The sequence below is a fragment of the Labrus bergylta genome, chromosome 8, assembly GCF_963930695.1.
Source record: "Labrus bergylta chromosome 8, fLabBer1.1, whole genome shotgun sequence".
In the NCBI taxonomy this organism is placed as follows: domain Eukaryota; kingdom Metazoa; phylum Chordata; class Actinopteri; order Labriformes; family Labridae; genus Labrus; species Labrus bergylta.
In genome coordinates, this window is record NC_089202.1 from 1544409 (window position 1) to 1561143 (window position 16735).

Below are 16735 nucleotides of genomic sequence, written 5' to 3' on the forward strand. Positions count from 1 at the left end.
ATGACTGAACCCTCAGCACATACTCCATGCAATGAATTGTCTACAGGCTATGGCCAATTATTATTTTTTCCTTCCGTCATACTGCAGTGGTCCTGCCTAAAATGTCCAACAATGCAGCAGTTTAGCAGGAATTTTATCCACGCTAACCCTAATTTCCATATGCAGATCCGTCTCTCCCAACAGTCCCTCTCGCCATCACACCATTTCTTGCATTCTAATGCATTCTCACATCTTTACAAAATCCTCTCTTCCGCCACACGCAGTCGATGTGCTGCTTTTGCCGACTTAGAGTTTGTTAAGCTATTTCTGCACATTTGACTTGTGAAGTCTGGAAATGCACGATAGATGCGGCGTTTTGCATGCACTCATTTGCACGTTTTATTGCCAGAGCCAGTGTAGACAGTAAAAATGGACGCGTCGAGAGATACTTTTCTTTACGAGGCATCGACATCCTGCTTTGCTTTCACCAGGGAAGAGTCTGTCTGTGTGAAGGCTTTGTCGCCTGGATGGGAAAGGTAAATGCTTTTTTTTTATTCATATGCTACAAACTCGTTCAGTCCTTGTTTGGCACTGTATTACATGAGGGAGTGAGATTTGAACCTGTATCACTCCCCCTCCCCTCGCCCTCACATGTAGTCTAGCATCGTTTCCAGACTTCTCTGCACTTGACCAGGTTAGGGTTTCCTGTCTGAGAAAAACGGCGCTTGATCATTCTCTGGATATGTAGGCTGTTTTTAAGTCTTTTACTTAAATACAAAATGGTTGCAAAGCTTTTAATGAAGCAGGTCATACGCATTTGTTTCTGATCACATTGTAGCCTTTTTATGTCGTTGTTGAAGTTTAACAGTGTGTAGTATGGGTAACCTACATGTAGTACTAATTTACTCACGAGGCATATGTTGAACATTTTCCCCAATGCTAAACGAAATAATGTCAAAATATCCATCCACAGGTGTATGCACGAAACCTGGCTTTCGCACGCACAAAGTTATGCAGCCATTGTTGAAATTGTACTCATGTGCCTTATATAAAACTAAAAAAAAGGCAGTAAATGGCTCATATAAGCCAAAAATGAGGATGAATAATTCAATCTGATAAGCTTGATTAAAGGCCTTCCTTAAACTAAGATATACTATATATTCCCAATAGGATGGGAGATATTAAAACTTGTATCAGTGATAAATGTTGTGTCTCACTGTATGTGTAGCATTTAGCCTAAAAGTAGCAATTAGGAGACAGTTTGCCAGCTAGCTTGCATGGAAACACTTGTAGGTATGCAAAGTCCCTTTAGCTCAGCCTTCTTTATACTACTACAACAGCCTGAGCAGGTGTGTTAACATTATCTTGAGATTTTTTTTACGAGTATTAAAGTTGCTCATTTGTTAAGCTCACTAAATTGACCCTCTTTAAATAGTGATGAAAAAGCTTACACAAAATACTGTGGAATTTCACCTTTGGCCTAATTTGTCTATTTCAAAGCTCAAGCTACCTGGAGAAGGTATGGAAGCTATATGTAAGGATACCTCTTAACTCTGTTTTATACTGTTTTTAAATTTTTTTCATTTGTCACACAAAAACTTAATGTAGGCCTACAATCCGGATGAATCCATATACTCGTTATGGGAGTTCAAATGTGTTTGTGTATTGTCTTAATTTTTTTCCTCCCCATCTTTGTCGTACAACTGGTTATGTTCAGAATGAATTCCAGGATAATTTACCCTCTTGCTAACCTTGTAGGCAGGCACACAGATAAAAATCATAATTAGCTACTACTGTTCTGTTATATTTGGAGCTTGTCATTAACAGGTGAACACATAACTTGTATAAACCATGTTTTTGTTAAGCTATCAACCATAAGCAATTCCCAATGTGTCTGATTAGAAATCACTTTAAATAACATAGGAGGCTCATATGAAGTAGCCTTCTTGTTTGTTATAGGCCCATTGATTGGTGAGATATTGTTTGGCTATAATGTAGGCTATACTCTCTTCTAAGCCTACGCACATTACAACTTATACTCCAGGTAAAGCAGTAAGGAGTTTTGAAGTGGTTATGAAACTTACTATTATTATTATTATTGATGCTTTTTTATTATAAAAATAGACTTTCTCTGTATAGTATTTTTTTTGTATCTCTCAAACCCCTTCTTCGGTAAGTGTCAGACGACGTGAGGTACTGTACATTACACTGCAAAAACAGCCTTTGTTTACAATTTCCACAGCAACTATCTACAGTGAGCTATGACTGGCTGTTGAAAGAAGCAGGATGATATTATATGTGATAAAACACAATTTACAGGAAAAACCAATATCATCACAAACTTTAGGAGCTTTAAGGATCTCTGCTTGTCTCCCATGCCATTCCAAATGTCCCCTGTGAGAAGTAATGAAATGCAATTTAATGTTGTCAAACACTCAACAATAGTTCTGGTATTGAAGTTTGACTTAAACAGTCATCTCTTAGTTTGGTTGTAATCTGGATATTGTAAAGTAATGTTATCCAATGACCGATAGTTTGACCTCTGGAAATCCTGTAAGATACAGTTCTACCATTAGCCCCCTCCCTTTAAGGAGTATAGTCAGAGGTCTGTAATGACTTTGCATAATGAGTTACATTCTCTTTTTTCATTGGGTCTGCTTTCTAAAAGATCTCTGTATTGTACAGAGAGGGGAGAGTGCTAGTCCCTTTTATCTCCAGAGAAAAACCCTTGTGGCTACAGTTTGATCAATTAAACTCCTGAAAGGGCCCCCCCTCCTTTCATTCCTCTGCCTGAGAGGAATATAAAGTTATCAGTCTTCCCAAGCGATATGCGGACAGAAATAAGTAGTTTGTCTATAAAAATGTCCAGGTACTTTATCAGCGTCCCAGTAGGCCCCGGGGCTCTGACACTGTTCAATGTGCTCCTCCTGTATTTCAGTCTCCTGTGCTCTCCCTCTTTCTCTCGCCCTCTCCCTCTGTCTACTTTGTCTCTGCCAGAGGCTTGCTTCTTTCTGGGTGGGGTGTAAGCTGCCAGCCCTGCACCTCAGTGGGATTGACTGGGGCCTGGGCCCCAACTGAGGTTATCGATTTCAATCAGGGGTTTGAGAGATTGGAGCAGACTGATGCTGTAGATGCTTTAAATGGTGGTCAGCTGCTGTTAGTTGTTTTTTTTTTTGGGGGGGGGGGTCTTTTAAAGGGAAGTCAGACAAACACACAACCAAATTTTTACGTATTTTGAGAGATCTTAATTTTCTAGTTTCGAGTTTGTATTTTTTGTTCAAGGAAAAGTGCAAAGAATGCAGATTCCTTGTTTAAAAGGGATTTGATATAGCTGCAAAAAACATATTCATTATGAACTGCTCTTTCGATTATACTCTACGTCATCAATTGGTTTTGGTTTGTATTATTGCAGAAAATAAGGAGAAAACGGCCAATTCCAATGTTCCAAGCCCAACTATTCATGTTTACTTTATGTACTGCTTAAATGACATTGCATAATCTGTGGGAAGGAGTGGGAGCACTAACTGTGCAATTAATGTTACAGTATATGGTACTGAGATGCTTTTCTTCTTGGTGGTTACTGAGAAGTGTTAGGTGACAACTTTTTTGTTCCATCATTGTTCACAGGAAAGTGCAGTCATCAAGTAAAGACTGATAAAGTTCCTGTTTTGCTTAAAGAGGGAAGTTAGTTCACACAATGAGAGTGCCGATGTTTTTCTGCTCTCAGAAGCATTTGCATCAAGGCCAGGAGATTAAACGTGTGGGTTGGGAACTGGAGAGAGCGTGTTGTCTCGCTTGGGGCCCCCCGATGCCAGAGTTCTAGCTTTCATCGCACTGGGTGAAAGATTTCTCCTGGACGTTTCGCTCTGTGCCTACAGGTGGGTGGTTCACATGATGTAGGTGGCAGCCACTTGTGGATTTCATGCAGAAGTACAGAGGAGGTGGCTGTGGGCAAATTGTTTCACAATTGCCAGTGTTCAATACTTTGCACTGTGATGCTGAATCCCACACTATAAATTAATTTGTTTGATTAGATGGTATTTGGAATGTAATGGAACAAATTAAAACTGTAGGTGTTTCTTTTTTTCATACAAATATTGATAAAGTCAGTTTTTAGGTTTCATAATAAAAGACTAATGGAGACAGCAAATCCATGAGGATATTAAATATACGGTTGCATCACTTTAAAAAAAGGGAAACAATGGCTGTCATGTAGATTTGCTTTACTTTATAATTATGGCTGTTTCACTCTTTTCAAGCCAAACATTAGCTGGTTCCTTCTTTGCAAACGAGTGAATTTGAAGCTTGTTATCTTCATATAGATTTATAAACTAATACGTTTTGTTTTTTGGCAGTTGGGTGGACTAAACAAGCTGTGTGAGTATGTAAAGTTGGATGAATTCTCACTATTTCTGATCTTAGGTCGAAGAAAACAATCAGTAATTGACTACGTTATTAGGGAAATAATAAAAGATTGATCACAAGAAGTCATCAGCAGTTGCAGCCCCACAGACATGCTTTTCCTCTTTGTGTGATGGATTACGGCATCAGTGTTGAGGAAGGCTTTCAGTAGGGTGTCAACCTTATTTTACTCATAGAAACTTACTGAAGCAACATGTTTCAGGGGCAAGGTGGGCTAACATACAAAATATACATTTATTCTTCAACATCAATGTTTCATTTTTTGTGTGTGAGCAGTTTCCCAATGTTTCTGCTCCTTAAAGGCTCCATGTTCAGAGCAGCTGTGCTGGTGCTCAGCTGTCTGCTGCAGAGGACACTAGTGACCACAGAGGGGCATCGTGGGACCAACGGCCATGTCTTCTACGCTGTGCAAATGGATGGAGGCATCAGGGCCGCCAGAGCTCTGGCCAGGGATCATGGACTGGACTTCATACAACAGGTCGGTGCATGTTTAACATCCCTGTTGACATCCACCTATGGGCCTGCAATTTACATTTTCTAACACGGGTTAGTGTATTTAAAAGCTGCCAAAGTGCAAACTTCTGCGTACTGTTTTATGGCTGAAATTCATCAAATTACAGCAATGTTTCTGTTTTATATTTGATCAAAGACATATAGAGTAGGTGGTCCACACAGTGTGGTACAAACACACAAATACATATGAGAAGACACAATTTGCACCAGGAAAGTCACACAAATACACACACTTTATTTTACACCTGTGAGGAATCCTATATGTGGACTAGGCTCCAGTTGAATGTCTTTGGACATGATTATGTCTTTATTGCCTGGTTCTTAATCTGTCATGCTGAAGTCTCACTTTGTTTGGTCACTATGTGATTTTTATCCACTGTGTTTTTGGGGAATTTTGAAATGTCTTTTGTTGTTTAACTTCCACTTTTCAAATGTAAAACCTAACCAATTAATCAGATAACATATAATTTTAATCATGAAAGTGTAATCAACTTTACAAGTACATGGCTGTAAACAGAATGGCCTTAATTATTATATGGATAGTTCCATTTAAAGAATAAAAGCAAAATATGAGATATCTTTTATTGATAGTTTAGAGATAGTATTTTTATCGTTAGGAAACTACAACATCTCAGCCACAATCTCCAAGTGTCACCATTTCATGTTGAAAGTTTATTAATTTGAAGAAACTTTATGCAACTATTTTACTTAAAAGCTTGTTTAGGCGCTGTTAAGCTGCTTATGAAATAGACTGAAATCAGACCAGACCATCAGAAAGAAGATCCATTTCTATTTAGTAATTTCTAATGCCTGCAGTCACTGATACCAGATTGATGTCATACAGGGTCATTACCACCACACACTGGACGTGCCTTTGCTTTACATTTACCCTGGCAAAGATTCACACAGTGAATGATATGTTTTGCAGTGAAAGATATCAGGAGTTGGTTTGACAGTGAAAACACTACTCACGCATGTACAAGACAGGATCCAGACATCATATGAACTTTGTCCACAGAGGTCACCAGAATTTAAACAAAATAAGATACTCACAGTAACTTTAATATAGCAGCTGTGAAATCATTTTGATGGTAAAAGTTCCTCTTTGCTCCCTTAATGTCTCCTCTTATACAAAAATACATTTAAAAAACTAAACGGCACAGATTTCTAGCAGAATGCCCTGAAGGAACACATCTCTTGTTTCCAGTGTAAGTTCAGTGGTCAAACTAGTGAAATCACAGCAGAGGTGAAGAGGCCAAAGAGGATGTTGACTGTGGATGATAAAAAGAGAAAAGAAGAGTTACTGACCAATAAACAAGAGTAAATGTCGAACTCGCTTGAATCATTAGCAATAGAGGGTACCGCATCAGAAAACCCCAATAAAAACACCAATTGTTGAAAAATAAAGGTTAATTACACTTTGTCTATAGTGGCAGACGTACATTCCACCCTTGGTTTTGGTCACAGAGGAGATACAAATTTTCAATTTCTTTTCGTATTGATAAGCAATACGAGTGGTGTGAGTGTGTTTGTGTTTTGACCTTAGTGATATGAGTTAAGGGGAATGTTCACTGTCTTGGTGGGAGGTTGTGCGCAGTGTTGGCTCAGGGGGAAGGGGGACGCAAGCTCATTTCAACCTTGGCCTTGCTGCCTCTGCTGCTGCTGCTGCTGCTGCCTGGCTCATGAATAAAACATCTCTTTGACCTTTATCAGGAATGTATTGGACAGTCCACCCCCCGTCTCTCTTTCTGCCTGTCTCTCTCATTGTCTCTCATGCATGCACACAATATCATCTCCCTCTCCCAGCATTGTTTTTCTGCTTTTTATAAAGTGACTGTCCCTGAATGCAGTGACCACAGGGAATGACCAACAGACAAGCAAATATATTTACAATTTTTATTGAAAGAAACTTAAAGTAGGCTATAATACAGCCCTGGAAAAATGAAGTGACCACTCTTTCAAATGTATGTTAAATCAGCATGTCTCCATGTATGGAAGCCAGTCTCTGTTATATTTCAACACAGGCACAACACACTCTTCTAATGTGATCAAGAAGAAGATGGATGGTCACATGACATTCTGCCAAGTTGCTTGAATGTTTGGGCATGAGTATCTTGTATTATTTTAAACTCAAAATTTGCGCTTAGAGCGACATAATATACCTCAATTAATATGAAAACCAGTGGAGCATGCCAAAACACGAGAGTTGCAAATCAGTGCTTTTCCAAAACAAATTCAGTTCTGAACTTTTCCTTAGTTAAAACAATAAGATTTTGTTGTTTAAAAATTAAAATGAGTCTTCTTGGTTGTCTTTAGTTATGGTATATGATATTACACCTTAAACACAATCTATTCATAGTCAAACCGCACCACTTCAGAAAAACACTTTTTTTGCAGCGGTCTCGTTTTTCCCATAGCTGTGTACAGTACACAGTAATATTTAACATATCTGTAGTTTTGTTGGTTTATTGAAATGTTGCATCAGTCATTTAATGATGTGATCTCATTTAGAAGTAGTTCCTTGTCAAGGAGTAAGTATGTTTGTTAAAAAGGTGTCCTAGCTAACGTCATCATATTGTCCAAGAAGTTTCTAAGACGAACCCCACTTTCACAGTCCCCTCAGGTCCAATCTGCAATCGGCTTCTTTTACCTGTCTGTCGCCAGAGGCTGATGCTAAATGTCACTGACACTAAATCACCTTTGTTAATTCAAACCTTTGCAAATATTGTGATATCAAGAAGAAGCAGTGGCTTCACAATTTTGTTGTGATATATATATATATATATATATATATGTGTGTGTGTTTTTTATATTGAATTGAAATGAATAACCTGACAAGCCCAACACCAGCTTGGGAGGATTGTGATGTCTGCTGGCATTCCAGCGGTAATGCTGCATGAGTGGAATGGGAATCAAATGTCTCCATGCTGGCGCTCAACATATTGTTGGTCTCTTTGATTTAGTGTTCAGGATCCAAGAAAATGTCATTGCGTCTCCCCATTGTGCAGCCTTGACATATCCATTTTGCAACTGTAAAATACAAAAGAAACAACAAAGCAGAATACCATGTCTTCATGCCGCATGTACAGATTTGCTGTGATGCATTGCAGGTGTGTCTTTATTAAACACACTGAATCCTTTCCTGTCAGTCCTTTTACAATTTTAAAACATGCCAAAAACAAAGAGTGCATCATTCCTCATTTGTCTTTAACTTTTCTTACACAAGCTCATCTACAATTTTTTAAAAGATGGCTTATGGTTTGTCAACATTCCTTTTGAATTAGACTGTTAGTCAGCCCATCCCCAATAAGATAAGGTACAGTCATATGTCGAAAAATTAAATAAAGACACAAACATATCAAATGTAGCTCTTGCCAGTTCATTCACCGCTGTCAAACAATAGTAACTCTAATCTCCAACTGACAATGATGGTGTAATGAAATCCCTACAAACCAGAGAGAAAGAGATGCTCTGACTAGGCAGGTACTGGCAGCCATTAAAGGGGCAGAGTTTCACACACAATGACAAGGAAAAAAGAACCTTCTTAAATAAATAACTCTCTATTTCACGTCACAAAAAAACATATTTGGATTTGATAATATACTGATAAAATAAATCTCAGCCGCTTACTAACAATACAGCAGACATTGTTTTAAGTTATATTACATGGTACTGCATTGTGTACAGGTATTATTTCTTGCTTACTTTTGAGTTTGCAAATCCGATTAGAGGCAGATTAGGTCGGTGTTGCATTGTTTTTATTTTAGCTGAGTTCACTGCTTTTAAGTGAATTAAGTGCATTTTGTGTGTGCGTGTGTGTGTGTGTTGACCTCTGACACCAGGAAGTCCCTGGTCTCCAACCAATGGTGAAAGGCCTCCTAGATTCCTCTTGTCTCCAGTGAGGTGGAATACTGTTGGCAGATTACCATATCATTACCATATCATTAGCATAACATTACTACGGCACAGCTTGGCTCGCTGTCTGTGGACGTGCTATCAGCTCATCGAGAGATTTAATCCCCAATCCGCTCCATGCATCGCCCCCTCCCCTCCCCTCCTGCCTCTGTACATGGGAGCTGTGTTTTCCATCTGAGTAAAGCAGATGTAATTGAGGTAGAGCATTGGATTTACTGGCTAAATGAAATCACACCAGCACTTCATGATCAGCCGGGGCCGCTGTCGTACACATTCAGGGAGTTTTTCACTGAAACCTCATTGCACTGCTCCCAATTCAGAATTTCTAATATTCTCTCAGAAATAGCCTCTGTCAGATGCTAAGCTATGTCAAGCCTTACTCTGACTGGATTACTCAAGGCTGTTATGTTATGACCAGGTGTGTGTGTGTGTGTGTGTGTGTGTGTGTGTGTGTGTGTGTGTGTGTGTGTGTGTGTGTGTGTGTGTGTGTGTGTGTGTGTGTGTGTCTGGCAAAAGGAAAAAGTCAAATGTGCCACCATCCTTTCCCTTTTCTGTACCAAAGGGCGTGGAAAGGGACACCAATCCTCTAATGGTTGGAGGAAAGGGTCCATTCCATTAGTCAGGGGGCCCAGGGTTCACCTCTGTGCCTCAGCAAGAGGAAGGCAGAGGGAGTGAAATAGAGGCAGGTGTTGGCCAGGGGCAACACAGAGGGCAACACTACACCAGCTGCATGCTGGGAAATACAGCTCTTTTTTTTCTATTTCCCATCTCCACTCTTTCTCTGCCAATTTCTCTTTCCTCGTGCAAGTGCAGATGCATACACCTTGCTCATATAGCATTCACAGCACGCACACACTCACGTGTGTGCACACACACACCCACACACACACAGACACAGACACACACACCCACACACACACAGACACACACACACACACACACACACACACAGACACACACACACACACACACACACACACACACACACACACACACACACACACACACACACAGACATGCACACACACACGCTGACTTCCTCTCATTCCCTTTTGTCCCCAATTTTAATTCATTCCAGTAAGCTTTTCTCCATTTTCCTTATCTCTTTCTTTCTCACTCGCTCACTCGCACACTCATTCACTCACGCCTATCTCCATCTCTTTCATTTTCGCTCTCTCTCTCTCTCTTTGCTTACAACCGCTCCTCCTCTCACCCCACCCTCCCTCATGCCTCACTCTCATTTGTAGATGGAGAGAGGACTTTGAGTGAGGAATGTGTGGAGAAGATGTGGTTTCCCTCCCAGGTGGGAAACTCTAGTGGGGTGCAGAAAGCGGGGAAGAAGAAGTGGAAGATGAGGAAGAAAGGGGTGAGGAAGAGGAGAGAAGGAGGAGAGCAGAAAGGAGGAGAGCCTTCTCCTCTTCTTCCTCTCTGGGTAGAGATGATGTATGGCTGCAAAGGCCACATGTTGGCCGTGTGATGGATTAAAGCACTTTGTAGGAAAATTACTGAAAGCGCCTCAGCACACCCAAGTCTAGTCCTTAATAAAACTCTCTTCAATATTGAAATGGAGCGAGAGAGAGAGAGAGAGAGTGTGTGTGTGTGTGTGTGTGTGTGTGTGTGTGTGTGTGTGGGGGGGGGGGGGGGTAGAGGGAGATTGTTAGTAAGAACTGGGAATGGTGGTGGAAGAGAAGAAAACTAGAATGCTAGACAATGCTCTTACACTTACATGTGAGAGGAGATATTTAGAATGTTATGTCTGTTTACTGTCCTATTGCACTACAAGTTTGTTTTTTGGAAAGGACTTTTGAGAGCTTACGGAGGAATAAGTGAAAGTAAACCAGGTTTGTTAAAACCAGTGAAGATGAACTGTGAGAGAGGCAGAAATTGTTTAAAAACACACACATTAAATCCAACCTCATGAGAAGTGGACTACAGTGCTTGAAGTTGTGATTCATTTCTAAAAAGCTTTTCAGCCGAGTGTTGAATTTTTTTATACGGTTAATATTGAATTCATTTTGATTTTAAACATATTTTGGTTTCTTGTTACAAAAAAGTAAGTGTTGAAGCCTTGAGCAACTTGGACTTGAAATGAAATAACTTAGTATGTAGGTGTAGAGTGCAGTAAGCCTTGTTTAGATAATACTCCACTAATTCCAACGTAATGTCATAACATCACACAGTACAACAAGGGCCTGGATTTATTAGTAACTTATGTGTGTAATATTACCTACTTAGTAGACATGGATGAGTCACATTTCATGTTGTGTATTTAAATTGTCTTTAGAGCTCGTAATAAGTTGAGAGAGAATTATCTTTAATAATCAATAAACCGTTTCAATGATCTGTGGAGCAGAAGGGCTGAACTTCGATGGTTCAGGGATTTGCTGCAGTTCTGTGAAAGTAAAAAATGTTTTTTTTTACTGTTAAGAGTAAAAAAAAATATTCCATGACACCCCGCTCATTTTTAGATATTTCATTGACTAATTTATGATTCTGTAAATAATGCAATATTCTTGAACGCCATGATAAGTGTCAGAGTGTCAGAGTGTCAGAGAAACAACCGGTGATGGAGGAAGTCGACGACATTAAGAAGTCGCTGGACTTTCTCTCGGGGGAGATTACCGCTGTCAGGCTGCAGCAGAAATCCATCCTGGACCTGGTGGCCGAGGTTAAGGCGCTGAGGCTGGAGAACGAGGAGAAGGACAAGAAGATCGTGTTCCTGGAGAGCAGAGTGGCCTACCTGGAGCAATACACCAGAATGAATGATATTATTATATCGGGGCTCAAAATAAAACGTATACTGCCCGTATGCACGGGCAGTGACCGCTGACCGTGACGGCAAACCAGAAGCAGCCTCAGAGTCCGCGGAGCAACAAGTGGCAGCATTCCTACAGTCAAAGGGAATTGACTTTGACTGTAACACCATCAAGGCTTGTCATCCTCTGCCCCGCAAAAACAACACCTACAACACCGACAAACCGGCTATAATAATGAGGTTTGTGAACCGTAAACACAAAATTGCACTACTGAAACAAGGCAGGCAGCTGAAGGGGACAGACGTCTACATCAATGAACACTTAACAAAACGAAACGCAGATATAGCCAGGTAAGCACGATTCATCAAGAAACAAAATAAAATACAATCCACGTGGACCACCAACTGCAAAATCTTCATAAAGCTGAACGGAACACCGGAGGAGGCCAAAGTGATGGTGATCAGAGACATTGCGGAGCTGGACAAGTTTCAATGAGGCCGAACTGGCACACTCTAAAGGAAATCATTCATCTACATCTGGAGACATTATACCGGTACCTATAACCCAAATGATTGCTGATAATGAGAATCTGGAACTGAAAACATTTGAATACACAGAGCACAATTTACAAGACATGGAATACAATATCTACCCGGAAAATAAATTCTTCTTAAACATCAATGATGACTGCGGCTATTACACAGATGAACAGTACAATAAGACCATTAAGGCAGATCAGAAACTACCAATCATTCATTTTAACGGTAGAAGTCTGTATGCAAATTTCCACAACATTAAGGAATATTTACGTCAGTTTGCACAACCATTTAACATAATTGCAATATCAGAAACTTGGATCAACAATGAAAAGGGTGTGGACTTTGAATTAGATGGCTATGAACTGAACTACAAGAACAGAGAAAACAAGACTGGAGGAGGTGTGGCTGTGTATGTGGAAAAAAACCTTAATTGCAAGGTGGTAGATGGAATGACAACTGCAATCAGAAATTTATTAGAATGTTTAACTGTTGAAATCTGCATGGAAAAAAAGAAGAAAGTAATTGTTAGCTGTATTTATAGAGCACCGGGTTCCAATATTGATATATTCAAAGAATGGGTGGAAGAAATGTTCACAATATCTAATCAAAAGGTCATGTTCATCTGTGGGGATTTTAATATAGATCTGCTTAATCCCAATAACCACAAACCAACTGAAGACTTTATCAGTACAATGTACAGTCTAAGCCTCTATCCAAAAATCACCAGACCCAGCAGGATTACATCTCACTGTGCCACATTGATTGACAACATATTTACAAACGTTATAGACAATAATACAATAAGTGGATTAATGATCAATGACATCAGTGACCATCTGCCAGTGTTTATAGTTTTTAATAACGACTACAAGAGGGAAAAACAGGAGAGTACAGTCAAGTACAGAAGAGTACGGACAGAAGAGTCAATGAACGCTTTAAAAAATGAATTAATAAATCAAAATTGGGAAATATTATATAAAGAAGAAAACATTGACAGAGCTTATGAAAAATTCTTAGGGGTATTTAAGTTGTTGTATGATAAATGTTGTCCAATAAAAGAAATCAAAATGAAATTTAAATGTTCAGATAGTCCATGGATAATTAAGGGATTACAAAATGCCTGCAAAAAGAAAAATACACTATATAAGAATTCATAAAACTTAGAACCAAAGATGCAGAAAATAAATATAAAAAATATAAAAATAAGCTAACTAATATTATGAGAAATAGTAGGAAAGAATATTACAGCAAATTGTTAGATAAAAATAAAAACAATAGTAAAGGTTTATGGAATATATTAAATAGTGTTATTGGAAATGGTTCTAGACAAGTTAAATATCCACATGACTTTATTGATAATGATATGACTATTGATAATATGGATGATGCAGTTAATGGCTTCAATAATTATTTTGTAAATGTTGGACCAATATTGGCTGGAAAAAATCCCTGTTTCTGTGAGATCTGACAACAAGAATTATGATTTCATAGACATTAATCCAAAATCAATGTTTCTAACAGCCGTGGAAGAGAGTGAAATTATAGAGATTGTTCATAAATGTAAAAACAAAACTTCTACTGACTATAATGACATTGACATGAGAATAGTTAGGTCATTCAGGGAATTGCAAAACCACTAACGCACATCTGTAACTTATCATTTAAAACTGGTAAATTCCCAAGAAAAATTAAAATTGCAAAAGTCATGCCGCTGTACAAAACTGGAGACAAACACCACTTCACAAACTACAGGCCTGTTTCACTGCTTCCTCCATTTTCAAAAATCTTAGAAAAACTCTTTGCTGACAGACTAAACAAATTTATCAATAAACACAACTTACTAACTGACAGCCAATATGGATTCAGACCCAACAGATCCACTTCATTAGCAGTCATTGAGCTAATTGAAAAAAATCACAAATTCCCTGGACCAAAAGAATTATGCAGCTGGTGTTTTTATTGATCTCAAAAAAGCATTTGATACAATAAATCACGACAGATTAATTCATAAATTAGAACGGTATGGTATCAGGGGGGTTGTATTAAACTAGCTGAGGAGCTATCTACATAACAGGCAACAGTTTGTGAAGTTGGGTGAATACACGTCATCTTGTTTGGACATTGCTTGTGGTGTCCCCCAGGGGTCAGTGTTGGGCCCAATTCTTTTTATTCTCTATATAAATGATATATGTAAAACCTCAAATATTCTACAATTTGTGTTATTTGCAGATGACACAAATATTTTTGTACGGGAGAGGATTTGCAGCAGCTTCTGGAGTTAATTACATCTGAAATGAGCAAATTAAAAAGGTGGTTTGACAATAATAAATTATCATTGAATTTAAGCAAAACAAAAATCATGTTGTTTGGAAATTGTAATTTAAATAATGACGTAAATGTAAGATAGATGGTGTTAATATTGAAAGAGTGTATGTAAATAAATTCCTAGGTGTGACAATAGACCACAAGCTCTGCTGGAAACCTCACATAAAACATGTTAAATCTAAACTGTCACGTAGCATCTCAGTCCTATGTAAAGCAAAGCATATATTGGATCACAAATCATTGCATATTCTCTACAGAACAACCCCCCCCCCTCCCCCACCGGATTGTTGATGGAGGTCTGCCTCCCCCCACCCCCTTGCTCCCTATCCCTCTTCCTGCATCTTATCCCATCTCTCCCCTTATCCCTTTCCAACCCCGGTGCAGTCTAGGCCTGTGAAGGCTGTTTCGTCATGAGCCGGGGATCCGGCCGAAGATTTCTGCCTTTTAATTAGGCAGTTTTTTCTTACCACTGTAACTTTTGCTGCTTTGCTAAAGTGCTCATTATGGATAGGCCGGGTCTTTGTAATATAGCAATAAGGAAGGTCTTTTACCTGCTTTTTGTAACATAATAATGAGTAAGGTCTTTTTACCTGCTCTTTTGTAATGTTAACAGACAAAGAGTAAGGTATTTTACCTGCTTTTTGTAAAGTGTCTTGAGATAACACTTGTTATGAGTTGACGCTATACAAATAAATTGAATTGAATTGAATTGAATTGAATACTGTTCAATGATCTTACCTTATTTAAATTAATGTGTGGAGGTCTGGGGGGACCACTTACAAAAGCTCACCGCTACCACTAGTCACACTTCAAAAATGAGCCATAAGAACAATCAATAAAGCAGGATATTATGATCACACCAACCTCCTGTTTTTACATTGCAGTACTATAAAGTTCATTGACCTGGTTGACTATTAAGTGGCAGAGAGGGGGGTTATAATTTGAGGGAAAAGTTAAATTTCAAGATGCTAGCTGTTCGCACGACTTTAAAAAGTCAATGCATTTCAATTGGTGGTGTGAAACTGTGGAATGGTATGAGCATGGAGCTAAAGCATTGTCCAAACATGATCCAGTTTAAAAAAATGTACAACGCAATGATTTTCAAAAGGTACAGGGATGAGGGAGAGCTTTAAGAAGGAAAAAATAATAATAAATAATAATAATAATAAAATAAATATAATAATAATTGGGTTTACAGGTTTTGTATACACAGGTGTATGTTAATGCGTGTTGTACATATGTAAATTGTACATATAGTAGCCTATATCAAATTGTATATATATATATATATATATATAAATATATATAGATTGCATCAAATTTATAATTGTAAACATACGATACCAAACTGTATAGATATACAGATTGTATAAATATATAAATATAGTACATCAAATTGTACAAATAGATATGTATATATAGATATATGGATTGTATAAATATATAAATTATAAAAAATCATAGTATATCAAGTTGTATATATGGTTGGAAAATCATTGGATTGTAAATATCAAATATAGTATCTTAAATATAGTATAGCAAATTGTATATAGATAGATTGTATATATAGAGAGATTATAAGGAACACAGGAATTTAATTTAATAAATATTAATTATTGAGCTGTGGAAAAGGGGTAGGATTAAATAAGTTTTATACTTCTTCCTATTCCTTTTCAGGCATATCAATTGAATATATGTAATTTTCTTTTTCTTTTTCTTTTTTTTTTAAAATAATTTGAACATTGTTTTTTGTTTGTTCTATTTTCGTGCTTTTCATTTTGTTTTGTATTTTTGATATGTTTGATTTTATTTGATATGTCTGAAATAAATTTAATCAATCAATCAATCAATCAAAGAGTAATACACATGTAAATACATGCAGGTTTCCCTCATAAAAAGTTCAATTTAACAATCTTGGTATTGTTTTTCTTCATCTTTGGCTTTTTTTAAAACTGTATATTTGGTTGTTCTTTTGATTGATTATGTTATGTAGGAGCTATAAATCTGTAAATCTGTAGCATTAGAGTTTAAAAACATGTACAAAACGTTTTCTTAATAAACCTATCGCGGCAGGATGTACACCCATGTATTCTCATGCATCGTGAAAATACATTTTTAAAATGAATATTCTTTACTTTGGATCACTCATTGAGTCACATTTTGTTTTATACAAGATTAAGAGATTATATATTTTTTATGCAGCATAGTTTTAATTTAGGCATTTTTTATAAGCAAGCACACCGGTACTTTTACTAAAGTTATAATTTGACTATGCAACTGTCACTT

At 37.9% G+C, this 16735-nt stretch overlaps 1 protein-coding gene across 2 annotated transcripts in view; it reads left to right on the plus strand.

Moving 5' to 3' along the window:
- Positions 1–183: 183 nt before the first annotated feature.
- Positions 184–16735, plus strand: part of LOC109983905 (proprotein convertase subtilisin/kexin type 4-like) — a 180461-nt gene continuing 163909 nt past the window's right edge. Inside the window, exons 1-2 of one of the 2 annotated variants that reach the window (XM_029277321.2) lie at positions 184–515; positions 4704–4879. In XM_029277321.2, coding sequence (XP_029133154.2) covers positions 4709–4879 — 171 coding nt within the window. In that variant the 5' untranslated portion in view covers positions 184–515; positions 4704–4708. Of the gene's footprint in view, positions 516–3660; positions 3858–4703; positions 4880–16735 lie in introns of those variants that run through there. The other variant, XM_065958149.1, reaches the window with a different exon arrangement.